We start from the raw sequence: 14,767 nt of genomic DNA, 5'->3' as shown, positions 1-14,767 counted from the left end.
GTGAGTGGCATCGAGGCCAAATCCCCAGCAGCTAAGTGCTTGTCTAGAGTTTCCTCATCTTAATAACAAGAGGAATCACAAACTGTGAGGCTTCCTTTGCCCTCTAGATCCTAGCTGGGGGTTGTTCTTTCACTACCTTCACTCTAATCCTTTCCAAAGCATCCTGTTAAGTCCTGTGCCCGGGTGATGTCCTTTGGCGATGAGTTTTGCAAGTGCAGTGCTTTGCTGTGTGTTAGTCAGAGAGGTTTTTATTGCTTTACAGCAGCTTGCTGATGCTGAACTGCTAAATATAGTTTGCCAGCAATTAGCAGGATGCTTGCAAGGTTACTGAAGTCATTTTTTTTGGGGGGGGAGGGGGAGGGGTGATGTCCCAACTTGCTGAATTTTCTGTGTGTGTGAAAGCACGTGGAAGGCAACTGAGCTTGAGAGAAGAAGGAAAACCAGAGAACAAGCCCTGCTGGGGGAGGATGGCTCCCTGGGACGTGGCTGCCTTTCAGAAATAGGATTTTAATCGGGAACCTTTGATTAAAATAGTTGCTTTGGTTGCTCAGATCCTGGACACACCCCTGTGGGCTGGAGGCATGCGTGGCAAGCCCAGCCTTAGAACCAGTCCCTCAGGCTGTAGGCAGAAGGATCTCACTGGGATCAGAGACTTGAGTTTGTATTCAAAGGGTCCCAGAAGAGTGAGAGAAGCAGGGTTTCGGCCACACTGCATGCCAGGGCTGGCCCCAGGTGGAAACCAAGCTCTTGGACCTGGCTCTGCTGTGTCTGGGTGTCCTCATCACTCCTGTAAGACAGTCCCCTCGGTGCCTTCACACCCTGCCCTCTGAAGGACAGTGTTGCTCTGAGCATGGAGGGGACAGGGATCTTGGGACCAGCCCAAGGACGACAGTAGGTTTGATGAAGTGTGTCTGGGCGTGGGATGAGCCTGGGCACACAGTTCCCCTCTGGCACAGCACTTCACACCCCAAAATGGGCCACCCCTGTGCTTCAGCCACCTCCTCTGTGAGACTTCATGAGTGTTCTACTGCAGCAAAGCTCCCAAGGACTGTGACAGCTCAATCCAAGAGGTCCAGAACAGGCTGAAAGGAGCAGGGCACCTCCCATGCTCTTTGGAAAGGGCTGAACTGCACCCAGACTGGAGGTGTTTTAATGAGTGTTTTGGCTCCCTGGGAGCCAGCCTCCTCCCACTCTGCCCAAGGTAATTCACCTCCTCCACCCCTGTGTTGGAGGAGTTGTTGACTGGTGGAGAGCAGCTGGTAGAACAGGTTCCCTGCAGGGAGGTGTCTCAGAAAACCCTGCGAGACCTGGATGGGTTGAGCACAGGGCTCTGCCGGGTCCCTGGCCCAGCAGGCAGCCAGGAGGGGTTCTGCTTCTGCGTGGCACTGCTGGGCAGGGCTCTGCCAGTAGACAAATTACAGCCTTTGCCTGTGTCAAGGTAGATAAGGAAGCATGTGATGCAGCGTGGTGGTGAGCGGGTTGCAGGCAGGGTAAAGGTGCACAGGGAAATAACCTTGCAGGGAGTTCCTGCTGGAGGAGCAGAGTCTCCAGGCAGTGCAGCTCCCTGCAGCTCCCACAGCACCTCAGCCTTGATGCCTGCACAAGTTTTGGGTGCTCTCTGAAGCTCACAGCAAGCAGGAATGTCTTTTAGCAGAAGGAACTGGTCTGATCTCTCCAGGTAGGTGCTGTGGTTTAATGCTTAACCCTTTCCAGTGGTGGGAGGGTGAGGGTGGGCTGCTGGCTCAGTGAGCCTCCAGGAGCTGCAGTGGATGGGGAGAGTGGGCAGATGCTGTGGGGGCTGTTGCTCACAGAGGTGGTGCCCAGCCCCACTGAGAGCTCAGCACTGCTGGGGTTTCTCGTGGGTGGGCATGATCAGAGGCATTTTTGTTTCTACTGCCTGGGGAAGCTGAGCACAGTGTAGGAAAATGGCTCTGCAAATGCAGCTTTGCCCCGTGGTGGATTCATTCTTGGTCATGCTTGCCTTTCTTTGGGGCACAGTCTGTCTGGGCTGTGCCTGCAGACTCGCTCTAGAGCCAGCTCTGGGGTTTCTCACTCACCCCATACCCACACAGCCCCTGGGTGCATGTCCTGGCTCTGCCATGTGGAGGTTGCAGCCTCTGCCCATCCGGGGCTGAGCAAACCCTGATTCATCAGCAGCTCCTCTCTGGCATTCCTAAAAAGGGATCCTGGCTTCAATGGGAGCTGGGGTGGGAGAGGCTGCTGGGCATTACAGGGTGAGTCAGGGGCTCACATGAAGCCTGGATGATGTGGGATCACTCCCAGCCCTCCTCAGACCCAGGGCAAGCCCAGCCGTGCAGGTGGGGTGATGGTGACCGAAATGCAGCCGTGCTCTCCCGCCAAACAGAGCAGGAGTCCTGGTTAAAGTGAGCATGATGGCTCCAACACTTCACTGCAAACCCCAGAACACTGAATAACACGCTCACCACAGCCAGCCCAGCAAAGGGAACTGAGACTCCCTTGCTTGGAGACTCCCAGCTTGCACCCTGCCTCCATCACAGACCCAAGGGGCATCCCAGCCCCATCCAGATCCTCCTCCTCTGAGCCATGGACCTGCTGGAACACAAGCCCAGCAATGTCCTGCAGCCAGGTTGTCTCAGAGCCCAGAAAGGCAGTTTTTCCTCTCCCATGAGATGAGATGGCATTCACTGAAACAGCAGAAATGTCAGATGTCTCAGCACTAATCATTAACAGGGCAGGGGAGGGCAAGGCAGGGGGAGACTTTCCAGTCTTTTATTCATCTCTTTGAGGTTAAAAAAGGTAAGATGGTGAAAAACAAATCCCTCTTGGACAAGAGGAGGGAAAGACTGGCAATGCAAATCCACAGCCTAACGGGTGGATCAGTTAATGACAATTAAGGAGAGACAGCAGGTTGCTAATGTTAGTGCTGCCTCTGAGGGAGCCAAGCACACAGGGCAGGAAAACCCCCATTTTCATTTCAAAGGAGCCTGTGCATGCAGAAACAAAGAGGTAACTGGCTCTCACTTGAGTTTAAACGGTGCTAGTGCTGCACTGCCACTGCTTGAGGGACAGGAGTGTTTGTCACGGTCACCTGTGTGTGTGTGTGTGACCACACACGTGTTCAGCTCTGCTGGGGGGAGCGTGTGTGATGGGGACACACTTGTGTCTGTGGTGCCCAGTGACAGGACAAGGGCTGATGGGCATCAGCTGGGACACAGAAAGTTCCCCTTAAACACCAGGACAAGCTCCTTGTGGAGGAGGCTCCTTCTCAGGAGGTTTCCAACCCCACCTGGACACGTTCCTGTGCCCTGAGCCAGGGGAAGCTGCTGTAGCAGGGGCTGGGGCTGGAGCAGCTCTGCAGGGCCCTTCCAGCCCCCACCATTCCATGATTCTATGAAATCAAGCTGTGCTGCCTTCCTAGTGCAGCTAAGCTGTGGACAAATAGTTGTAGGGTGAGGGCCATGGTGATGAGTACAGCCCCAAGGAGCTGGACAGAGCGCTGGGGATGCTCCCTGAGGCAGATCCCAGCTTTCTCCATTGAGGACCACCTGGAGCCCCCTCAGCAGCAGCTCTGGTTGCTGTTGGGGGGTGCAAAGGGTGATGGGGATGGAGGCAGCAGGAGGGAAGGGCAGCACATCCCCTGTTCCCAAACAGACACTGAGCTGCCAGCCAGGACCTGTCCCCTCTTTGCTCTGTGTTCCACTCTGCTGACCCTTCATGCTCCCCTGCCTGCCTTCACCAGGAAGAACAGAAGCTGCAAATAGTTGCGGGGGGTAATGTGGTTTAATTTATGACCCAGCTTCCATTACACAGTAACTCACAGGCCACTCTGCCAGGCACCATGGCCACAGCATTAGTGATACCTCAGGCCTGGATCTACTCTTTCACCTTCTTAGAATCAGAGAATTGTTTGGTTGGAAAAGCCCTGGAAGCTGCAGGAGTCCAACCATTGCCCTCACCCTGCCCAGCCCAGCACCAACCCACAGCCTCAGCACCTCAGCCCCACGGCTTTGGGATCCCTCCAGGGCTGGGCACTCCCCCAGCTCCCTGGGCAGCCTGGCACAGGGCTGACACCCCTCTCAGGGAAACAGTTCTGCCTCAGCTCCAGCCTCAACCTCCCCTGGGACAACTCCAGCCTGTTTCATCTTATCCCATCACTCGTTACTGGAGAGAAGAGCTCGACCCCCAGCTCACTGCAGCCTCCTGTCAGGGACTTGTGGAGACCAAAAAGTGACTTTTCTTGTAGAGACTGAAGAGTGACTTTTCTGAAAAGTCAAATTCAAAGTAAAGCCAAAGTCTGGGTAAAACAGGAATGCCAGGTACAGAGCTGGGATGCTGTGGGGGGATGGATCCCGTGCAGGGAGGGCGATGGGGAGCTCTGCTGGAGTCTCTGTGTGTGTCTGCAGCTGGCTGGAGCCTAGTGCTGCAGGGACATGGACACTGCTGGGAAAAGCTCAGCCAATAAAGATATGTTCCAATACAGCTGATGCACTGGCAGGGAGGGCAGGCAGGTTTTGCACAGGGAAAGCTGCTGTTTTCCAAACACCTGTTTATTCAGGGTGGTGTTTTGCCTCAAAACATGCTACATTTGTCTCATACAAAGTGAAATCTTTCAAGATGACTCTTTCAAGCTTATCTTTTTGGTACAATCTGTGATGATAAATACTTCCTCAGCCCCAGCCATGTGGAGGGAATAAGAGGAGCTCCTGCCATCCCTGTTTGCAGGCAGTTGCCTTCAGTCTGAGATGCTTTTGCATCTGAGGCTTTTTGCTCAATCAAAATGAAAATGCCATCACCACAGCTCATGTTGGGACTGAAATCCTCTGCCACTAGTGGTTACTCTTCAGGTTTATGTGGTTGAGATCTGTGTGGTGGCTCTGGGATCCTGGTCTTGCTGAGTTCCAGGTTAAATATCCTTGCCTGGGAAGGTTTGCTTAACGTAGGGATTCCTTTTATATGAGTGCTGCCTGCAACAGAAGGACTCAAGAGGTGTAAAGTCAAGTGGTTGTGTTGGGAAGTGCCTGCATCAGCTGGGTGGAGTGAGAGAGCTTTGCAACATGGGGCTCATTTTGGGATCCCTCTCCTCCAGCCCTGTGCAGCAGCTGGGGAAGGCCACCTCCTCCAGCCCAAGAGTCTTTCAGTCTCTTTTCTTGCCTGACACCAGGGTTGCAAACTCCTCATGCAGGACACAGCCTCATCATGCCCTTATGTTTCATCCCAAACAGCCTGGCCAGGCAGAGGACCCTTGAAGATGAAGAAGAGCAGCAAAGAGAGCGCCGGCGGAGGCACCGCAACCTGCTGTCCTCCACGTCAACGGATGAAGAGGCTCCCAGCCCTGTGAAAGACACCAGTCCAGCTCCCAGCAGGTATGGGAGGTCCTGCTCTGAGCTCACAGCTCACTGCCTTGGTTTTTTCTCAACCCTGAGTCAAAGCTGCTGCAGTTGGTGGGGTTCTCCTCAGGGTGAGAGTGGAGTGAGCTGTGGGAAGGCTCCAACGGCCTCTGGGCAGGAGGATGGATGTCAGACAGGAGGAGTGCAAGAAGAGGGGTTTGTCTCTGTTGGGCTCAATCATGTCCCACAGCACAGGGAGCTGGTGTGCCAGGGTGAGGGCTGGTGCTGGGGTCGAGCTCAGGTAGGTGTTGGCCATGGCTTAGTGAGATCTTGAGCAGACAGGAGCCCAGCCTGGGCAGGCAGGTGAGCCTGTGGGCTCTGCAGTGATGTGGTACGAGCTTTGCTGAAGGGAGGAGGTGACCCAAGGGCTTTCCAGTGGTGCTCCTAAAGACCTGAGCTGCAGGGAGATGGCATTTGAAGGTTTGCTGAGATCAGACTGCCCTTACACAACCTGACCCACCCTCTAAACTGATCCTGGAAGTGCCCAGTACTCAGGTGGTTGTTGTCCACAGTCACACACATGCTCTGGAGGTGTTTCTCTGTGTTTCAGACAGGATGGAGTTAAGATGCTTGGGTTGGATGTGGGTTCATAGAATTGTTTGGGCTGGAAGACCCCTTAAACTCATGGAGTGCAGCCTTTGTCCCAGCCCCATCACCCACCAGCCCATTTCCCTCAGTGCACCCACCCAGGTCTGAAACCCCTCCAGGGACGGTGACTCCAGCACCTCCCTGAGCAGCTCTTCCAATGCCTCACAGCCCTGTCAGCAAAGGGGTTCCTCCTCACATCCAGCCTGAACTTCTGAGGCTGTTTCCTCTGGCCCTGGGGTGCTGAGGTTTGTCCCCCCTTTTGCCTCTGTCTCCAGACCTCAGTCCCTGGTGAAGTCTCCGGAGGATGGGGAAGAGCATCAACTCACCGAGGTGCTGAAGACACAAGAAGGGAGACGGACGAGATCCTCAGGGGTTGTCTCTGCAAAGCTGAGGCAGGACAAGGAGAAGCAGGAGCCAGCAGTGGGAGAGAGCTGCACGGAGACAGGGGCACCACAGCGTGCGGGGAAGGAGAGCGTCTGGGCTGGAAAGAGGGGTCAGGATGCGACCAAGGGCAGAGGGGACGCCCCGGGGGACCAGCACCCGGAGCCAGCCTCTGAGAGGAAGGTGCTGGTGAGGGGACGGCTCCAAGACAAAGGACAAGGCGTGGGGACAGGCCAAGGTGTGGGGACAGGCCAAGGTGTGGGGACAGGCCAAGGTGTGGGCACGGCTCGGGGGGAGCAGAGGAAGGAGCCGCAGGCACGGGCAGCGCTGGAGCTGGGCGGCTGCCGGCTCCGGGAGGTGAAGATCCTGACCAGGCAGGGAAGCCGTGCTGAGACAGTCCCGGTGCTGAGCTCATCTCTGCAGCAGCAGGTGAGCAGCAATGGACAAGGCACCAGCCCTTGGGGAACGAGGTCCTGGGTGCTGGGAGGACGACAGAGGGAACCCCTAAAAATGGCAGGAGGGAAATGGGACCCGTGGGCTTTTGGGGAAGGTTCTTCTGACAGCATGAGGTGGTGGATGGGGTCCCAGCACCTCTTTTCCCTGGTTGGCATGTGCTATTCCAACCACCTTCTCCATCGAGTCTCTACTGATTACCATCATACCACCATTAACGGGCTCCAGTTGCCCCAGGGGAGGTTGAGTCTGGAGCTGAGGCAGAACTGTTTCCCTGAGAGGGGTGTCAGCCCTATGCCAGGCTGCCCAGGGAGCTGGGGGAGTGCCCAGCCCTGGAGGGATCCCAAAGCCTGGGGCTGAGGTGCTGAGGGGTCAGTGCTGGGCTGGGCAGGGTGAGGGCAGGGCTGGGGCTGCAGCAGCTCCAGGGGCTTTTCCAACCCAAGTGATTCTCTGATTCTATTGTTCTGTAGTTTCACTGAAGTTTCACTGTTTGGGGCTTTCCAAGTGACACAGCCAAGGTTTGGAGGACCTTGCTCTCAAACTCCTGCCTCTAAACTGGTTCCCACCTTGGCTGCTCTGCTCCCTGCACCTCATCCTTCTCTGCAGACTCTGCAGGAGTGCATCTGCTTTCTTTCCTCAGCAGCCTTCCAGGAATCCCTCAAAGGAGGTGATACAGTTGTCTCCCACCCAAGAAGAACCTGCAGAAAAGTCAGACACTTCTCCAACTCACATCACCTACAGCAGCTCCATCAGAAGGATCAGCCCAAGAACTGTCTCCTTTCGGGTAAGTGGGAGGAAGAACCCCAGTGAGGCAGTGGAGGGTGAGGGGAGGGAAGGGTTGCTTTCCAGCATGTGTTGGCAGGGCTCATTCAAAATGCACTCTTGACCTGAGCATTGCAGTCCTGCTTCAGTCTTTTGTGTCTGCCTGGAGGTCTGTGATGTGTTGTCCTTCCATGGAAACTTGTGGGAAGTGATGAGAAAACAGAGGGCTCATTGTCCTTATGTTCACCAAAGAGACACAGGAATAACCATCCACCCTTTGGCTTTTCCAGACTTCTCTGAGGGCACAGGATAAAAATACAGTGCATCCTCCTTGTCCCTTGTTACCTCCCTGAGAATATCTCCAATTCCAACCCCTTCCCCCAGAAAAGATCTCTGGCATGAAGTGCTTGGAGAGGCTGGGAAAACCAAGAGCTTTTGAGCTCCTCCCTGCTGTGACTCAGGGCTGACTGACCAGGCTTAAAGGACTTTCAGGGTGATTTATTGGGTATAAAGCTGTCAGCACTGCAAAGTGTCTTTGGAGAGCTTTGAGATATGAGATGAGCTCTGGTGTGGGTGATGGAGCTTGTTTGAAAATGGGGCAGTTGAGGCTGAGACAGTTTCTCCCGTGTTTATCTTTGGTAACCAAGGATGGCTCCATTCTCTCCTCTCCTCGTGTCTTCCAGATGATGTCAAGAAACCAGAAAGAAGAAAGCCAAAGCCCTCTCACAAGGAGGTCAGCACCTCTCCTCTTGTTACTTTGGTCTTACAGGGCAGGAATTGTCATCCTTTGTCTTCCAAGGGAGGAGGAGGAGGTGATGGGACATGGTACCAGCCAGTGAGTGCCCTGGCACATGGGTGCCCAGGGGTCCTGGCTGACTGGACAGTGATGCTTAACAGAGGACAGGACAGTGTCCAACTTACAGCTTGCATCTGTACAAGGTGCCCTCACTTAGCCCCTGCTCTCTAGTTTCTCATGGGTCTTGTGTCAGCACAGGAGTGGTTCAGTGTTGAGCTGTGCAGCACCAAACCAGAGTCTCCTTCCTTGGAAGCATCAAAAGCCACCATCCAGGTCCATGAGCAACCTGATCTGGCTCTCATGGCCCAGAAATGCTGGTCACCAGCTGCCTTGGTTCACTTAGACAGACACAAGAGGATGCATGAGTCAGATGTGGTCTGACCATGGACTGAGACCTGGGAGATCCTGAGGGATCTGTGTTCAACTCTCTCCCCTCTTCCTCACCAGTGCAAGCCTGAGGATCCCAGCCAGCAGCACGACCATTGGGGAGAAGCTGGAAAAGTACAACTCGGCCGTGCAGGTACCAAAAGCCCTTGGCACAGCTGGGCTGGTGTGGGAGGGATGTGTGGGGAGAGGGAGGGGGTGTCCTGGAGCTGAATGGGGAAGAGAGGGAGGAACTTTGCTGCACTGAACAAGTGCTAATGGTCCCAGGCAGAAGAAGGAGTTGACCTCAGGGTTGGAGAGTGCCAGGGGAATGCTGCTTGGTCCTGCTGTGAGCAGCAGCAGAGCAAGCTCATGAGCTGCCGATGGGCAGGAGGGAGCAGAGCCCAAAGGGCTTTGGTTTTTTGGTGCTTGGGGTGCAACACAGCTCCTGCTGATGCTCCTCTCTCCTCCCAGCGCTCAGAGGGAGCAAAATCATCCCTGGCTGTTCAGAAGAGCCTCTTGCTGTCCTCAGAGGGGGTGGCCAGCAAACGCAACTTCTTCGAGGCGAGCACTCCCAGCAAGGCTGAGCCACTTGCTGTCAGGAAGGTAAGAGCAGGACCTGGCCCAAGCAAGGACCTTCCAGCAGGGTCCTGTGCTGAGGCAGCCACCAGCTTTTTGGACAAATCTTCCCCTCTTTGGTTACCAGCTCACAGCCCAGCAGGCTGCTGCCTGGCTGCAGTTTGGTGTGTGTTTGTTGAGCTGGGCTTGGGCACCAGCTGCCACTCAGGCTGCTCTGGGGCTGTGGGGGCTCATGCTGGCATTTGAGGAGCTGGGACAGAGCCAGTGTGTAGGCTGATGTCTGCCTGTTGCAGGTTTGCTCAGTCTCCCCATGACCTGGGGACTGTCCTGGGCTGTGTTTGTGCAGTGGGAGAGCTGGTGCTGTAACCCTGCTGCCCTTCTCTGTGCCTCAGGACAACCTGAAGATCCCAGGGTCCGTCACATCCCGCATTAATCTGTGGATCAGCCGAGCTCAGGAGCCTGTCAAGGAGGAAAAGAGCAAGGTACTGCTTGTGCTGGCACCCTGAGACCAGACAGCTTGGTGGGACGCATCCCTGCATGTGGGGTGCTGGGGTTGGAGGAGTTTGGTGTATCCTTGGCTGAACCCATTAAAGAGTGAGAGGGTGAAGGTTTAGGTGCTTCAGGCCCACCGTGGCAAGATGTCAAGGCTCTGCTTGTTGCTGTGCTGTGATCTGACCCAGAAGTGTCTGAGGCAGTGGCTCCCAGCCCTTGGTGAGGCCAGGAGGGAGCAGGCACCAGATAGATGCATGTCCACACAGGGAGACCTGACCTGCCATTGCTGAGAGGGATCAGCCCAGCATGATCCCATCACTTACCAGTGTCTGGAGGACTAGCTGTGACCTGGAGGCCACTGGCAAATGAGCCACATGTTCAGTCCTTTGTCACTGGACTCTGCAGCACTTGCAGATCTTTGTGTGCACTGAGAGGTCCTGCTGCATGTGGGGTCTGGAGTGATCTGCATCCCTGTGTGTGTGTCCCAGCCTCCTAAAGTTGGGTGTCTGGTAGCTGTGGGGGCAAAGTGCCCAGCTAAGGGGACTCAGAGGTCGTCACATTGCCACCACAGCTGCTCTGGGGACATGGGTGTGAGGAAGGCAGACAGAAGAACCTTTGGCCTCAGGGTGGTTGTCTGTGCTTGGAAAGGAAAGGTTCAGCAAGCCCTGGAGAGGCACCAGGTGTGTCATAGCAGAGTCTCCTGTACACAGGACCATGAGGGGCAGCTCCAGCCCAGCCCTGCAGCCTGGGCAGGCAAACCTGGGCACCCCAGCACTGAGCTGCAGAGATTAACACAGCCCAAAGGTGTCTGCACTGGGAGGCTGTGCTGGCTCTGTGTCTGCCAGGAAAGGGTTTGCTTCTGGGGTCACTCTTGGGTGAAGCTTCCACCCCCTTTGTCCTTTCTTCTTGTAATAACACCATCTCTGTGGGCTGGAGCTGCACTTGGTTCTGAGGGTCTGCCAGGCACAGGATCTCAGAGCTGGCTGGTTTTGCCTGGAGCACTTGTGCTTCAAGGTCTGGTTAAAGCCAGACCAAGGCAACACCTCACAGGATGCACAGGGGAATCCTTCTTGTGCTGCTGCTGATTCTCCTGTTTGCAGGACATGAGGAAAATAAACAGCCTGCCAAAGCGTGATGTGTGGGTAAAGCAGCCTCGAGACACCCCTGGAGACACCAAGGTAGGGATGGAGCTGCTCTGAAAACTGGTGCAGCCTCTGAGCTCGGGGCAGAGCTGAAACCTGCCAGCTGGGGCATCACCCATGGGGCAGATGTGGGAAAACAGGCTGTGCAAGGGGGAGAGGGCGTGTGGGACATCCAGGACCCCGTGACTTGGGGCATTCAGCAGAAGGGGATGGCTGGAGGCAGCTGTAAGGGTCAGAAGGGGTCTGGCAGAGGAAGAGAAATGGCATGTGGTGGGATTTAGGGGATGCCTGCCTGCCCCATCCCCTGTTTGGACAAGTATGGGCCTGATTGAGGCGGCTGCCTTTGGGGGTCTGCAGCCTCAGGCACAGCCTCACTTGTTTCTCACTTTCTTTTCCAGTTGTAATTGTACCAGTTGTAACAATAGCACCTGATCCAGGAAAAACTGTTTTGCTTTGAAGATCAAATCACAGCCCTACCCAAGCACCCAGCAGCCCACTGCCACGAGGGTCTCCCACACCGTCTGTGGATGCCCCCCAGGTCTCTGGGGTCTTCTGCTTGTGGGATGGGAAGGAAGAAGGCTGGAAGTCTATCCCTGCACCCTCAGACCTCACTCACTGCCTGCCCTGGAGTTCCCAGGCCTGGAGCCTCCCTGCAATTGCTGAAGGCAGAGCCTTGCCTCGTGTTTTGCCACGTTCTGGTGCTTTGCTCCTGATCTGTGCCTCTGCCCTGGCAAAGGGGATCAGCCCTTACGTCTCCCTCGCAACTGGACGATGTCAGGGGGGCAAGAAACTGCCTTGGCCAAGGCAGGGATGTCCATCCCTGCTGCCTGGCTCGTGTGGGGTGAGATGGGGCAGGCAGATGTCAGCCCCCTCCCAGGCTGTCACTGCTGGAGGGACCCAACCAAAGGCATTTGCAGTCACTCGTGTGCTGGTGTGGCTCCGAGATGCTTCGTGGAAGAAGGGTGGGTCTCACAGCCCTGGTGCTTCCCTCCAGCATGCAGCTGAACCACAGCCAGAGAACTGGCCTTCTGCACCCCATCCTTACCATCCCCTGCCCACTGCAAGCAGCAACCCCTTCCACTTAGTGACATGGGAAGGGTGGGCTGCCCACAGCCCTGTTTTGGGGGTTGCATGGAGCTGAGCATGCTGTGCTGGGGCCCTTCTGCAGACCTGTTTCCCTCTTGCCCTTCATCCTGAGCCCTTTGCCTGTGGCTTTGCAGAGCCCTGGTCCTGCTCTCCCTGGGCTGCTGAGCCCACCCTGCAGGGGAGTGGGGTGCTCTCTCAGACCAGCTTTAGGGTGCCCTGGGCAGCCCTTAAAAAGAGGCTCAAACCCTTCTGCTGGAGCCATTGGATGGGCTGGGGCTGTGCCTTGAGCAACCATTGTGGTGTCCAAATCTGGTGAGGGACTGTACTGCTGCCATGGGTCTGATCTTGCTTGCTGGGCTTTGGAAGGGATTTGGGTTTCTTTGTGCCATTTTGGGGGTCTGTTTGTTTGGGGTTTTTTTCCCTAATAAAAGTTGCTCTTTCTAAGATGCTGCTGGTCACCTGCTCCTGGGCTGGGACTGGCAACAGTTTGCTTCCCTCGGGCTGGCAAGAGGGGAAAAAGGCCAAAACCCCAAGATAAATCACAGAATCGATGGTGGGGGTTGGAAGGGATCTCAAGAGATCATCCAGCCCAATCCCCCTGCTCAAACAGACCCACCTAGATGACATCACACAGGAACATGTCCAGTGGGTCTGGTGGGAGGGGAGTAAAAGCAGCCTCAGACTCTTCCCTTCTCATTCCAGCAGCCTGGAGGCAGTGCAGTGGCTGAGCCCCAGTGCTGGGGCTGTGATGGAGGGTCTGCTCCTCCCCTCCCTGCAGCCTTATCAGTGTCCCTGGCCCTCCAAAGTGACAGCTGGCTGGCTTGTGTCAGCCCCTTGGGCACCCGCTATCTCAGTCTGGAGGGTTTAAAATAGCAAATCTCTGAGGCCACACAATAGCTTGGGCTTATATGGGCTGGTGGGGGGGAAGGGGCAGAGCTGGAGGGGGCTGGGGCTGAAATAGCAGCTCACAAGTGTTGCATTCCTCCCTGGGCGCCCGGCACATTCCTGCCGCTGCTGCCCGCCCCGGGGTGGGTGCTGGGGCCCCCTTAAAGCCTCCTGCTCCCCAAGAGCATTTCCCAGACGCCTGCCTGCCTCCCCTCAGCTCCCCAGGACCGCAGCAGCAGCACAGGTAAGGCTCCTGCCGTGGGATGCTCAGTGCAAGGACAGCTGTGATCACCCAGAAGTGATTTGGTTGCTGGTTCTCTCGGGATGTGTTTTTGCCATGAAGGCATCCCCACGGGTGAAGCATCAGGATTCTCTCCAGGGGGGTTATTTGCAACCCTGAGTTGTGCCAAGGTGCCTGAGAAGAATTTTGGCTGCCCTGGTTCTGGGTGGAATCTATTAAATCCCTGTTCCCTGTGTGTCTGGGGGCGACAGGAGGGATGTGATGTCCCTGGGAGAGGAGGGATGGATGTCCCTGGGACAGGAGGGATGTGATGTCCCTGGGACAGGAGGGATGGATGTCCCTGGGACAGGAGGGATGTGATGTCCCTGGGAGAGGAGGGATGGATGTCCCTGGGAGAGGAGGGATGGATGTCCCTGGGACAGGAGGGATGGATGTCCCTGGGAGAGGAGGGATGTGATGTCCCTGGGATAGGAGGGATGGATGTCCCTGGGAGAGGAGGGATGGATGTCCCTGGGACAGGAGGGATGGATGTCCCTGGGACAGGAGGGATGTGATGTCCCTGGGAGAGGAGGGATGGATGTCCCTGGGACAGGAGGGATGTGATGTCCCTGGGACAGGAGGGATGGATGTCCCTGGGACAGGAGGGATGTGATGTCCCTGGGAGAGGAGGGATGGATGTCCCTGGGACAGGAGGGATGTGATGTCCCTGGGACAGGAGGGATGGATGTCCCTGGGAGAGGAGGGATGTGATGCCTCTGGGACAGGAGGGATGTGATGTCCCTGGGACAGGAGGGATGGATGTCCCTGGGATAGGAGGGGTGTGATGCCTCTGGGAGAGGAGGGATGGATGTCCCTGGGAGAGGAGGGATGGATGTCCCTGGGACAGGAGGGATGTGATGTCCCTGGGAGAGGAGGGATGTGATGCCTCTGGGACAGGAGGGATGTGATGTCCCTGGGACAGGAGGGATGGATGTCCCTGGGAGAGGAGGGATGGATGTCCCTGGGAGAGGAGGGATGGATGTCCCTGGGACAGGAGGGATGTGATGTCCCTGGGAGAGGAGGGATGGATGTCCCTGGGAGAGGAGGGATGGATGTCCCTGGGACAGGAGGGATGTGATGTCCCTGGGAGAGGAGGGATGTGATGCCTCTGGGACAGGAGGGATGTGATGTCCCTGGGACAGGAGGGATGGATGTCCCTGGGAGAGGAGGGATGGATGTCCCTGGGATAGGAGGGATGTGATGCCTCTGGGACAGGAGGGATGGATGTCCCTGGGAGAGTGGGGCCAGCCTGGCCCTGGCTCACTGGCAGCCCCCCAGGGTGGGTTAGAGGTGAGATGCTCCTGTGCATGCTCTGGCCCTGCCAAGCAGGAAGGGAGCAGCGATGTGACCCAGGCTGGAGCAAAGGCTGCTCCATGAGAGCTCCATGTCTGGGTAGCCTAGGCAAGGACTGTGAAGGACATGGAGGATTAAGTCATCCCCAGAGGTGTGATCAGACAGCCCTGGGCTAATGGAGAGGGGGGTTTGAAGGAGCAGGAGGGATATTGAGATAACACACAGCAAATGAAGGGAGGTTTTTGGCAGTCAGTGCTATGTGCAATGTTTCCTCTGTTAACCCTGAAACACATCTGCT

General features: G+C 56.2%; 1 protein-coding gene across 3 annotated transcripts; it reads left to right on the top strand.

Annotated features, from left to right (window-relative positions):
- The first annotated feature begins 1,269 nt into the window (after window positions 1-1,269).
- Window positions 1,270-12,437, top strand: LAD1 (ladinin 1). 3 transcript variants are annotated; one of them, XM_062013612.1, is made up of 10 exons: window positions 1,270-1,678; window positions 5,205-5,345; window positions 6,233-6,527; window positions 7,432-7,575; window positions 8,237-8,286; window positions 8,797-8,869; window positions 9,187-9,318; window positions 9,684-9,773; window positions 10,884-10,961; window positions 11,324-12,437. In XM_062013612.1, the coding sequence occupies exons 1-10, from the start codon at window positions 1,641-1,643 to the stop codon at window positions 11,327-11,329; spliced, it is 1,047 nt and encodes a 348-aa protein (XP_061869596.1). In that variant the 5' UTR covers window positions 1,270-1,640; the 3' UTR covers window positions 11,330-12,437. The 3 variants fall into 3 exon arrangements, with proteins under 3 accessions (XP_061869596.1, XP_061869595.1, XP_061869594.1); XM_062013611.1 differs by having other exon boundaries at window positions 6,233-6,767; window positions 7,435-7,575; XM_062013610.1 differs by having other exon boundaries at window positions 6,233-6,767.
- Window positions 12,438-14,767: the final 2,330 nt, after the last annotated feature.

The sequence above is a fragment of the Colius striatus genome, chromosome 22 (genome assembly GCF_028858725.1).
Source record: "Colius striatus isolate bColStr4 chromosome 22, bColStr4.1.hap1, whole genome shotgun sequence".
Classification (NCBI taxonomy): domain Eukaryota; kingdom Metazoa; phylum Chordata; class Aves; order Coliiformes; family Coliidae; genus Colius; species Colius striatus.
This window is presented reverse-complemented; position numbering and strand designations above follow the sequence as displayed.